The 12,433-nt window shown below is 33.6% G+C and overlaps 1 protein-coding gene across 2 annotated transcripts in view; it reads left to right on the top strand.

Moving 5' to 3' along the window:
• The window catches only part of LOC118744488 (nitric oxide synthase-interacting protein homolog), a 160,667-nt gene that overhangs the window by 46,310 nt on the left and 101,924 nt on the right, over positions 1 to 12,433 (top strand). The window contains exon 2 of one of the 2 annotated variants that reach the window (XM_036477531.1): positions 11,842 to 11,913. The exons of the other annotated variant lie outside the window; for it this stretch is intronic. Coding sequence (XP_036333424.1) covers positions 11,842 to 11,861 — 20 coding nt within the window. The 3' untranslated portion in view covers positions 11,862 to 11,913. Of the gene's footprint in view, positions 1 to 11,841; positions 11,914 to 12,433 lie in introns of those variants that run through there. 2 annotated transcript variants of the gene reach the window in all.

The raw sequence follows: 12,433 nt of genomic DNA, 5'->3' as shown, positions 1-12,433 counted from the left end.
AAATAATCAAAATGATGATTCTCTATTATTTTGCCACTTCTACGTACGCTTGCTGATTCATTTTATCACTTACGCATCGTAGGGGCTAACACAACTCCTTCCAGTTACGACAGCGACAGCTCTCAATGGCTTCATGCCTGCGTACCACCTCCTGAAGGTATTTCTTTTTATTTTATTCATTTGTAGGCGCCTGCTGTGTTGCTCAGCGCTCTCACTTTCCCAATCCATTTCCCTACAATTTCTCGGTGACCTTCTTATGAGTGGGCTACTATACTAAACTTTCGCTTTGTTATTTCCGTAGTACCACAAACTATAGTCTCCTTGACGACATATGTTTGTTCTCTGCTACTTCACACTTCATTACGTGCTCGCTTTTGTTTTGCTTCAAGTTTGGGTGCTAACACTTTTTCACATATTTACACCGTATTCATTTATTTCCATTAGCAGCTCCACTGCTTTACTCTGCGCCCCCTTGTTTTGTGTCCTTCAACTAGTTAAGTAGTATAAGTAGTTTTCATCGTTTGGCATCAAGCAGCTTCTTAGTGAGGAGCTAAGCTTGACCGCCTACAACTTTATTCTATCTTGGTTAGATGTTTACTGTGATGCCTCCAACTGCTTGTGCACGTTATGATTCATATTCTTAAGTGGTTATCGTTATAGCGTTTAATATATCCCTTTTTCTTAATGGCGTTTTATGTTCTTGAATCTGTCGTGACGTACTTCCGCTGTTGCTGGTGTTTTCATTGTGTTGTCCTGCTGCTTAGTGTCCTAGTCGGTTTCGTTATGCACTGTTTAATTGGTAAGATTTTTTCTTTTTAATTCATTTATTTTAAGTATTCACAAAGTCTCCGATTACCGCTTCCTCGCTTCTCTGAAAATAGAAGAATATTCAAATTATATATTACCATAATTACGAGCCCTAACCGCCAAAAAGGCATAAGCGACATTTTTTTTCTTCAAAATTTTCTATTTGATGCAGAAACGTTCCTAGAGCATCTAGATGCATTTCTGCATCAAGAATAAATTTTTGGAAAAAATGTCGCTCACGTCTTTTCAGCGGTTGGGACTCGATTAATCTCCTTAAATATCGAGGAAAAATGAGAGTTATGCACTTTCTTATTCCTTACTTTATTCTTTCCGCATACCAACTTTAATTGCTTAAAAAATTTCAAATATTTTCATTTCAAAGTGCAATTACTCATAGCCAGCATTTACATTGCACTTTGCTCTAGCACCACATTTTCTAAAAGGTTAATGCACATTAACTATGCGATAAAGTCAAAAGAGAGATCGCGAGAGTTCAGGTGTAGCAGACACAGACAAAGGCAAATTACTTTTATTAGCTGGAAAAATATATATGTACATATAGTACATATTTCATTAGCCACTTACAATTAATTAATATATTTAATTATATATAGATGTAGTATATGCAAATAAACAAACACGCGCACTACTGTCTACTTCGTTACTAGTCGTGAGATACGCGCACATTAACCTTAACCTCATTTTTTCTATCCGACAAATAAATGCACACATACAAGCATGCCGAGTTTATAATCAAAATACGCACAGAGATGCAAGTAAAGTGAAGCAGCTTACTAATACATATAGTTCTATAATTTGTTGTTACACATGTACATAGTATCTATGTATACATAAAATAAAATAGAATAGAATGGAGCGAAGCTATGAAAAGCTGTTCGAAGCAGCTGTTCGACAAAATTCATTCGTGGTGTACTATTGTACCCAGGGATGGAAAATCGAAATTTTACCTAATTTGAGAATAGAAATGTACCTTTTTGCTTTCAAATGTACCTAACAAGTAGCTCACGATTTTGTTAACTTTTTTATTATTTTTAGACATTTGCTAACAATTTAATAAATTTATTCATTATTTGCATTAACAAGAAAGTGATAAATATATCAATACAGTTGCATTAATAATCATAAAAAATCAATAAAGTTATATCTATGTATGTATGTATATTGGGGTGGTCCATATAAAAGTAAAGTCGGAATTTTAATGCTCTCACCCTCTGCTTTCTAGGCTTTCTATTTGCACTGCGTACATTAAGTATTTTTTTTTTTTTAAGTATTTTTTTTATTTTTATTAAGTATTTATTTAAGTATTTATTTTATTAAGTATTTTTTTTTTTTAATACAATTTAATAAATTTATACAATATTTGCATTAACAAGAAAGTGATAAATATATCAATACAGTTGCATTAATAATCATAAAAAATCAATAAAGGTATATCTATGTATGTATGTATATTGGGGTGGTCCATATAAAAGTAAAGTCGGAATTTTAATGCTCTCACCCTCTAGGATTGTGCCATACCGAAAATATTGCTTTCTAGGCTTTCTATTTGGCCTAAATTGCACTGCGTACATTAAGTATTTGGGTAAATTTTTTAAACCAGGCCTTTCATACAAAACCTTATGTAGTACTTCGTGGTTAGCCGAACTAAAATTTTACTCAAAATTTAGCTTACTATCCAATCATTGCAAGAATAAATTCCCGCCAGGGGAATTACAGATATTTCCGCCTTTTCCAATAGAAATTGACATACATGCAGTATAGCCACTTTTCTAGAAATCCCTCAAAAGGTGAGGAGTTTTTCACTATTCGCAAAGAATTTAATAAAGGAACTTGGTCACTTTGCAAATATTTCTTGTTGCCACATTTCTGAGATTTTTCCTTGTTTACAAAAATGTTCTTAATTTTTTTTTTCGCGAGCAACATAGTCTTAAATATGGATATTTATTTGGCTATCGTCTAATTGTACCTAAATTGAGCTCAGTGTACCGAATGTACCTATTGGTTCGGAAAAGGCGGAAAAAGGTACAATTGTACCTACTTTTCCATCCCTGATTGTATCCCAAGTTGTTTGATTTTCTACAACTATTTATTGTACTTTCATATGTATGTGTTAGTCGTTAAGAAATTGCATGATTGCTCGCGACGGCTTTGTGGACCGTGGCATGCAAGCAAGCTTCTTTATTGCTCGTCATTGACAGTAACAACAAACAATTTAGTGTAATTAAATTGTAAAAAATATCTAAATCTATTATGCATATCTACCTACTCATGTTTGAGTATTAAGGTAATATTAGCATTACACGCATAACTTTGCAAGCAGTGACCACATGCACATACATATTAAGGCAGTTCACTCTTTGATGCGAAAATGCGAAAGGCAAAAATTGGCGTTTGTTTTGTTGCTTTGCTGTGAGTTAGTGCGAAACGACCCCATAACGGTGCCATATGTTTGTTGTAAAAAACTGCCGATTTTCGCATTTTCGCTCAAACGCATATAGTTTCGCTTCAAAGAGTGAACTCTAGTACTAGGTATGAAGCGAGGCAGCCCCAGTGATAATGACCATGATGGTAAACGATAGTCTAGAGTGTAACAATCTCATTAGCTGCTATTCTGTAAGGCAACTTTTTCTTTATTATAATAATTTTTTTTTCTTGGGCGCCTTCTACTTTTGCACGCGAACTGCAAATAAAGTGCAATTAAAAGGTTTGCGAAAAGTTACACGCTTACTTGAAGTAATGCGTTCTTTGGGTGGTCATGGTAGTGTAGTTGGAGCATATCTGCTTAATCGATCTTGGGACGTTGATAATTAAATTCTTGGCTTTAAGAAGTCTAGATGTCAATTAGCTGGGTGCAGACGCCTTGTAAGGTTGAAGTAGCTTCTCGGTATGGAATGCATATTAAAAAGTGGCAGTCAATTGCAGGCTTGGCTGTGATCACTGGAGCTTCAGCTGTTAATAAAAGGACATTAAGGTTTCACATGACGACTGAGGGCTAATGTAAAAGAACATTTTTTATTTCCTTTTGGTGATTTGACGTTTGCAGCATTGATCTGCTATTTTTTCAAATTTAACTTTGGGTGCAAAGGAGAACGGATCTTAGGTCTATGTTCACTAAACCGACTTTACCAACGCTTTAGACAGCATAGAATATGACCTAAATTCTTGTGGCCAAATTAGGCATGTTGTGTGTTCTCTCCAAGAACAGGAAATTAATCGTTAAAGTTGATGGCAGTCACTCATTTCAGTAACTTCTGATGTGTCCCAAGAAAGTCATCTAGGCCCAATAATCTTCACTATTTTTATTAATGATGTCGTAATGACCTGAAGTTAGATATATATATCAGCCTATTAAAACCCCTGAAGACAGTGTAAATCTGCAAAAATTTAAACGTTCAGCTTTTCCGATAACATTTAATTATGTGTATGATACAGATGCTAGCTTCCAGCGTGCTAACACAGTCAAAGTTTAGTTTCGACTATGAGAGCGAATACATAGTTTCCGCAGCCAACTTCAAACTCGCTAACTCATAAAAGACTTTTTTAAGCCTTTTAATATCTCTTCTCGAATATGCCTGCTATGGTTGGGATCCGGAATTCTCGGCACATTCCGGTCGAAGTTTCACAAAATTTGCGCTTACTCAAATGCACTGATTACACTCTATGCCATCTTACAATCTTCGATGCAGAATATTAAGCCTAGAGAGCTTTGATAGTTAAATAAAAATTTAAGGCATTATCTTCATTAAAGACATTATGCATACAAGAATTGATTCTCCTAAACTATTGTCGCTTCTGTCTTTTAGCGCTCCAACCAGACCTCTCAGAGATAGATCTGTCTTCTGTTTTAATTATCGAACAACTTCTTATGGCCTGAACCAACCGATTCATAAGTTTATATCGCTATTTAATGTCATATCTTCACAAGTCGATTTCGGCGCGGCCAGTGAGTATGTATATGTGTATATGAGCAAATTTCACGAGTTGTGTTTTATTGTCCCTTTTTCTGTCACCAGAAAAAAACGCTAAAGAATTCTTCTTGCATATATTTCAATCAATGGAGTTCCAGAAACTAGCAAAATAAAAAAAATCAAGTATTTGAAAAATTTTAGCTTAACAGTATCGAAATTACTCATTTTTTCATTGGGACTCAAAAAAATCAAAATTATTATTTTTTTAATAACGCTGGGAAGTTTTCAAATAAAATGTTCATATTAGAGGCAATGGACATTGACATCAAAAACAATATATCTGTGAAGTTGCAAGAGTGTGCCACCAAATTAAAAAACAATGGCAGCACGCAAAATATGTGTCGCAGCTACTTTGTAATTTTTGAAATTTTAATTTTTAAAATTAAACGATGAAGTTGTTCTTCTTGCCAAAACGAACGAATACGAAGTGTAACAACAGTAGTGTGCTACCAAATGAAAAAAATAAATTTGAGAAACTAAAATTCCTTTTTTTTGATTTTTCTTGGCACACTCGAAATTGTTTCTAAAATTGTTACATACATGACAAAAGTAATATATGTATGCATAAGGAAGACTATATAAAAATCTTCAATTACTTTTATATTATATGACCTTGAAATTAAGGCGTGCGAAAAAACGTGTTAGCTGACAGTGTATGGTGCTACAAGGCGTATACATTACATACACAACTAATGGTATATGAGTACGTGTTGTTATTTTTTACTTTTTTTAGTATATATTTTTTTGTTGAGAAATTTAAGAACTCGTCATTAAAGAAAAAAACTCTTTCCTGACATTAACTGAGTTTTTCACTCTCTATTATTAATATTAAGTGGCTTCATTTTCTTATGGTGAAACACAGACAAAATTTCACCCACTAATTTTTTAATTACCTAATTTTCATGGTATACGTATGTACTAAATATTTGTGGTAATTTACGCATATTCTAAGCTACTGTCGCCACACGTTGTCACACATGCAGTCGTAAAAATATTTCTTTTACCGCATATATGTATGTGTAATAATTGTTAAGTCAATAAACCTTATCGTAAAAAAATTTCCTATTTACATGAAAACGACTACAAACAAAATATTGCTCACAACCATATCTTGGCTTGTACAATGTTAAATAAATAAATATCGAAAAACTAAAAAAAAAAATGTAACAAAAAACACGTATAGAAGGTCAACGTCAGTCTGCCAGCCATTGAGTGGCAACACTAAAAGCTCTGATCCAATATGCGGAACATACTACTTTTAAGTATTTCATAGTCTGTGACACGCTTCATTCAACTTAAATGCTAGTATTTGTGTGGCTCAACACTGCGTCGTTATTTATTTACATATCTATACAAATATTGGATATCTTATATTACAAAAATATAATAACATCGCTTGAGAGCTCGTATAAAGAAAAGAGATACATACATATGTACATAGGAACAAATTAGTAAATGTTGGCGGCGTCGGCGGCTTTGCTACCCAACTGATTACAGTGAAGATTGTAAGCGTTCTGCGTTCTGTGTTGACTCGAGAGTGTTAATTCTTCCTCTTATGCGATCCTATGTATTTGCTGTTGTTTTGTTTCCTTATTCTATATTTATTTTTAAAATTATCTTGCTTACTGCGCCCGTAAAAATCTATAGTGTAAGCCGGTTACACATTCCCTACAGTACATATATATGTATGTTTATGTGGGTATATCTTTTGACGCCTTCACGGCGATAAGCTACCAGTTGTGTAAACTGAACTTCGAAAATGACTGATCAGGTTTTCCTTGACTCACTGTCTTAAAGTTATTTTCCTGCTTTGAGGCTTTCTTATCTACATAAAAACATTCAAGGCTTTTAAAATTGGTAAATTTCCTAATTCTTTTATAAACTGCATCCGCATAAATAAAATTCAATATGCCTTTGTTCTACACTTAATTTTTTGTCAGTAATTGTTTTTTTCGTGTTTTTATATTAGTGTCTAGCGACGTTTTGCTTGTTTCTTACATACATTTTATTTACAAAAATCACAAAATAACAGTCAATCACAAAACAAAAGTCAATCAACTTAGACGGGGAGGAGGTTATCAATTCGTCGGAACATTTTTTTATTTTATTTTTTTATCTACATATGTTACAGCATAACTCTGGACCACCGATTCTACAATCCTTTTTTTAAGCAAAGTTGGTATTTCAGAGGTGTTCCCATACCAGTTTGGTTTAGATCCGATTATTGAATCATAAAGAAATTAACGGTACTCTTAAACTTTTATTTGAGAATTGAACTCGGTTTTGTTTTTTGCTTAAAAATTACTTTTTTCGTCAATTTCAAAATTATTCACTCTTTTGTACTTGAGTAGAGCCAATGGCAGTCACCACTCATAAATAGCGGTAGCAAAAAAATCGGTAACTTTCCTAAGAATGCTTAGGGGAATGTGAGTCAATTTACTTAACAGATTTAATAAACTTCCATAAAATTGTATTACATATATTACAATTCCAGAAATATTATTAAAAATATTTTAAAAATTTTAAAAATTTTAAAACTATTTTAAAAAGTTCACATATTGACTGAAAGAAATGCATTGCAATGACAAAAAATATGTAGCATTTAAAAAGTGCCATGTGGAAACAAACAAAATGACTAGATAGGCATACGAAAGATATCATTCGCTCTAAGTTTACCTTAAAATGGTTCCTAGGATGCGCCGTGTGTACGTGGAACCTTCTCTCCGGTGCTACGGCGGGCTCTTAATATTTCCAACTCAAATTTAGTAACCTGACTTTTATAAAATACCACTTCTTAGTACTGTAGCTACATAATAGCCTCCAGATGTATGCATCATGCGATTTTTAGATAACTGAAATTTTGTCTATCAGTGCGGTAGTGATAAAATAAATCTCCATAACAAATTTAAAATACTTCCAGAGATCTTCTATCGTTCCAGAGATATGTATGTATTATGAAAGTGGTAGTATGTATGGGGGGCGACATGCTTCCTTTTCTAATAACTCACATTTTTTCCATGAGCAAGGATGAATTTTATATACATAACTCCATAACAAGTTCCAGTATTCTTCCACAAACATCTCCAGGGATATGTAGTAAGAAAAAGTCAATTGGTACGGGAAGTGCCAAGCCACCTTTTCTGATAACCCAAATTTTTTCCATTAGTACGAAATAGAATTTATATATCATAATACCAAGTTCCAGTACTACATATCATAAGCAACTCTACACATATAAAATAATAATTTTCTACAGGAGGTACCACGCCCCCTTTTCGAACAACATCCCTAGAGATATGCAGCATAAAAACAAGCAAATTTGCATGGGAGTTGTCACGCTCCCTTGCCCAATAACTCTCACTTTTTTCCATGAGCATAGGATTAATTTCACATACTACATACATACATACATAACTCCATACCAAGCTTGAGTACTCTATTCCAAAAAATTTGAAGAGATATGCAATATGAAAGTTTCAGTTAGTATGGGAGGTGCCACGCCCATTTTCCAAAAACGCGAATTTTTCACCGTGAGTATGAATTTGATTTCACATACATACATATTTCCATACCAAGTTCCAGTACTCTCCCACAAATACTTCCAGAGATATGAATGCATTATGAAAATTTCAATTTGTCAGGGGGGTGCCACACCCTCTTGATTTATCGAGGCCAAATTTGGTTCTGATTAAAATATCTTTGAAATTAAGCCCTCTTAAACTTTTTGTCGTTTGACACCCGTATTGTAATATTTGATTGAACTTATTAATTTAAATAAACTTTTTTAACAGGTGGAAACTCTTAAAAAGAACCTGTTTGTGAATCCAGGTCAAAAACTATCTCTAAAATTTCATGCAAATCTGTTCAGTCGTTCCCGCGTGAGAGAGCCCTAAACATCCAAATATACAAACTTTCACATTTATAATATTATATTAAGAAGGATTATTTTTGCTCGTTGAAAAAGCACTCTGCCGTTGCTGTAAATTTTGTTGAAGAAATACAAGCATTTTTTTTTCTTGAGAGCCGCAAATGGGTTTCGAAAATTTTGATTAAAAAAATATTTATTTTACATTTCTTAAGTGAAAACACGTTGTCAAATGGAATAAAGAGGCGGTACAACGATTGATTTCGATCAGGATAGGGTACGCCCTGCGCTTTTAGATCGGCTATCTGTCTGTTTTTGGCCCATAATATCATCGATAAAGGTGTGGTTAAAGGAGTTAAAGTTATGTCAACATATCTCGACAAATTTTGGCATCAAGAGAACCAAACCAGTGAAACCAATCTTAAGCTTAAGCCCATTTAAAATTCAACTAAAGCTGCATATCTCGCCTAGCGTCACATTATATTGCAAACAGGTCATCGTTAACACAATCACAGAATAATTGTGATTTTAATTAGCAAAAAAACAGTAATTAAATTTAGTTAGTAATAAAAAAACATAATCACTCAAATCGCTTAAGAATCATTAATTTTATAGCAGGGATAAATAAGTGTAATTAAGAGTTGAAACGTGCATTAAATTTAAAAAGGTGTTAAGTATGTACATACAAATGTTTTGTGCTTACCTTTTCTAATGCTTTTTGTTTTCTTGCTCACTTCGCTTTGTTGCTATTTTTCACTAACGAAAAGTTCAACGTCTTCGCATTCGCCGAGTGAGTGCAATGCAGCGCGCAATTTCATTCTAATTAACGCGTCAGCGTCAGGTTAACCTTGAACGCGTTTGGCAAACGCACAGCCCATGTGGGTATGAGACACATAAGTATCTGCATTTGTATGTATGCACGAGTATATATTAGCGAACCTGTGCGATTAATGCAAAAAAAGTAGTCGAATTAAATTTAAAACAGTCGAACGAAACGCAAAAAAAAAACAACTAGCAAATTTTTCGCCAAAGTTTCGCTCAGCATGCATACATACGCGAGTACATTTTTGTCAACGCGCTGCTGAGTGTCACTTAAATGCAGCAATAAAATGTGAGACGTTTACTAAATAGACATTAAATATTTGATGTTATTTTTAATTTTATTATTTTTTATTTTTATTTTTTTTTGGTTTTCGTTTCTTTCCTGCAGTGATTTATCAGATCTTTTAGCTATGTTTATCTTGATTACCGCTTTTTGCTTAGGTTTTTTGCTCTTCGTGCATTTCCTTGCTGTTTATATATTTTCTTTTATATTCTCGAAATTGTGTATTTTCGTAAATTTCTGTGATTTTTCATACGATTACACGCTAGGCTAATTTTAAATTGCTGCTTTCGTTTCATTGTCGTCTTTTGTTTTAACAATCAATGCAACAAGTTGGTTGAACTTTCAGGGGCATATTTTAGTTTTCTTCTTATTTATTTGTCAAAATAACCACTTGTTCGAAAATAAGGAAGGAAAGCAAGTTTTTCTCAGTTTATTTGAACTTTTTTCCAACGTTAGCTGAAATGCTCTTTGTATTTGAATGAGGGTGGCTTCAAAGTGTATTTGATTTACTTTCGTATGGAATAAATTCTGAATTTGTACAATGTAAGCTTGGGTTCTAAAGAATGCTGAAACGCATGTGGTCTGGCTTAAGAACGCTCCCCGAACTGCAAAAGTATTTGACCTACATGGGCGACCGCGCATAAATCGGCATACCAGACTTGGGATGTATGTACTGGGCACCGTTGTGATTAACTCTCCGCAAGTATTCGATGCCGGAACTAGTACCTTGTAGAACTTTGTCTTAACTCAGCAGAAAATTTGTAACTTTTTATTATGTGAAGAAATGTGTATTTATGGAATAGTTCAGGGCTATTTCGGGACCATGTTGGGCGTAGTTAGCCACTGGTTTACGACCATTTCGAGACCTGCTCAGGACTATTTCAAGGGCATTTTGTTATAATTTTGGAAGTAGTTTACGACTATTTGAGGAGTATTTTGGGGTTTGTTCTAGACTATTTCAAAAAAATTGCGAAACTAGCTCGTTAGCGGTTTTGGCCTAATTCAGGACCATTTCGAGGCTAGTTCAGGTTCAGGACTACTAGAGGACCATTTTGGGCCTGGTTCGGGATCATTTTCGGATTAATAAGGGACTGTTTCAAGTCCGTTTTGTTGCCTGTTCAGGACTATTTCAAGAACATTTGGGGTCTATATCGGCATTATTTTGGGATTTGTTCAGAAACATTTTGGGGCTACTTAGGGATCATTTGGGTAAGAGGTAAGAGCACACTTCGGGGCCGTTTCAAGACTTGTTCAAGATCACTATAGGACAAGTTCACAACTTTTTTTGAACCACTTCAGGATTACTTCAGGACAATTGTGGACTAGTTCGAAATCATTATGGGGTGGCTCGAAACTAGTCACAAAATTATCCTGTAATAGTCATCACCTATGTAAACAAAAAACCAAATGCTTCCCGTTATCAAGGTTTTCAACTTCATAAAATGCAAATGCAATAGAATAAAATAAACTAAAGCCATTTATATAAAAATATTATTAAACTACATACATATTTCCATTGGTCTTGATGGCGAAAATCTTAAACGCCAAAAGCTTAATTAACGCTGCCTACAGAGTTGCATTCAAACGATCTTGAAAGTAACAAATTATAGAAAAATGTATGCACCTAAATGTCGTTTGAATATTTAAGTATACAAATTTTTCTACAATCGAAAAATCAATAATGAAATGCAATTTTCAAGACCACAAACAACAAAATAAAAAAAGCTATTAAAATTAATATGCAGAAGCAAAGTTGAGTTGCAGTAGTCTAAACAACATTTTTCTGACCCGTTTTTAAAGCTAGATTTTAAGCATTTAAACCGCAATGAACAACCAATAACACGCGCAAAAAGTACAAAGTAAGAGTTCGAAATTAAATAATTAAGGAACATTAAAATGCAAAAAAAAAACAGAAAAAATGTTCAACCAATTAAGGCGACGTAAAGAAAGAAAAAGTATGTATACAAATAAGTAAAAAGAAAGCAGTTTTTAACCTGATGTTTGCGCTAACTCATTATTTTTTCTCTCCCATCTCTCCCTCTCTCTCTCTCTCTCTGTATTGTGTCTCGTTTCAGTGAAAAAGTGCGCATTTTAAAGTCAGGAGGACGAATGAAGTCGTTCAATAAAAATCGCAGAGACGCCTTTACAAATAAGTTTCTTTCGGGGCCGAATGCAATTAACACACAGACACACACACTCACGTGCCACAGCGTTGTTGGCGATATTTAAAAAAAAATATATATCTGAAAATTTTTTTGCGGTTAATTAATTTTTCATACCTAATTTTTCATTATTGATTTTAGATTGGAAAGGTGCATTTATTTCAATAAAAAAATTTTGAGTTTTCGAAGCAACAACAAGCATGTTTTTTGTGCATAAATTAGTGCGCAAAAAATATCAAATTTAAGAAAAAGTTGCGTAAAAGTACTACATACACGCAAAAAAAAACAAAAAGCGCACAAAAAGCGTTAAATTGGCAAAATTAATAAATTCTTTACACACCTACATACACACACATTTAACAACTTGAAAAAGGTTAAAAAAAAAAAACAAATAAATTAGCAAATAATTGTGAACTTAAGTGCAATAAATTTGTGCAGTGTAAAACTGCACTAAAAATCAACAATTTCCCAAAGGCCGTTAAAAATTTTTCAAAATTTCCACCCT

Source organism: Rhagoletis pomonella, unplaced genomic scaffold (assembly GCF_013731165.1).
Source record: "Rhagoletis pomonella isolate Grant_MI unplaced genomic scaffold, Rhpom_1.0 Rhpom_scaffold_00008, whole genome shotgun sequence".
Taxonomy (NCBI): domain Eukaryota; kingdom Metazoa; phylum Arthropoda; class Insecta; order Diptera; family Tephritidae; genus Rhagoletis; species Rhagoletis pomonella.
This window is presented reverse-complemented; position numbering and strand designations above follow the sequence as displayed.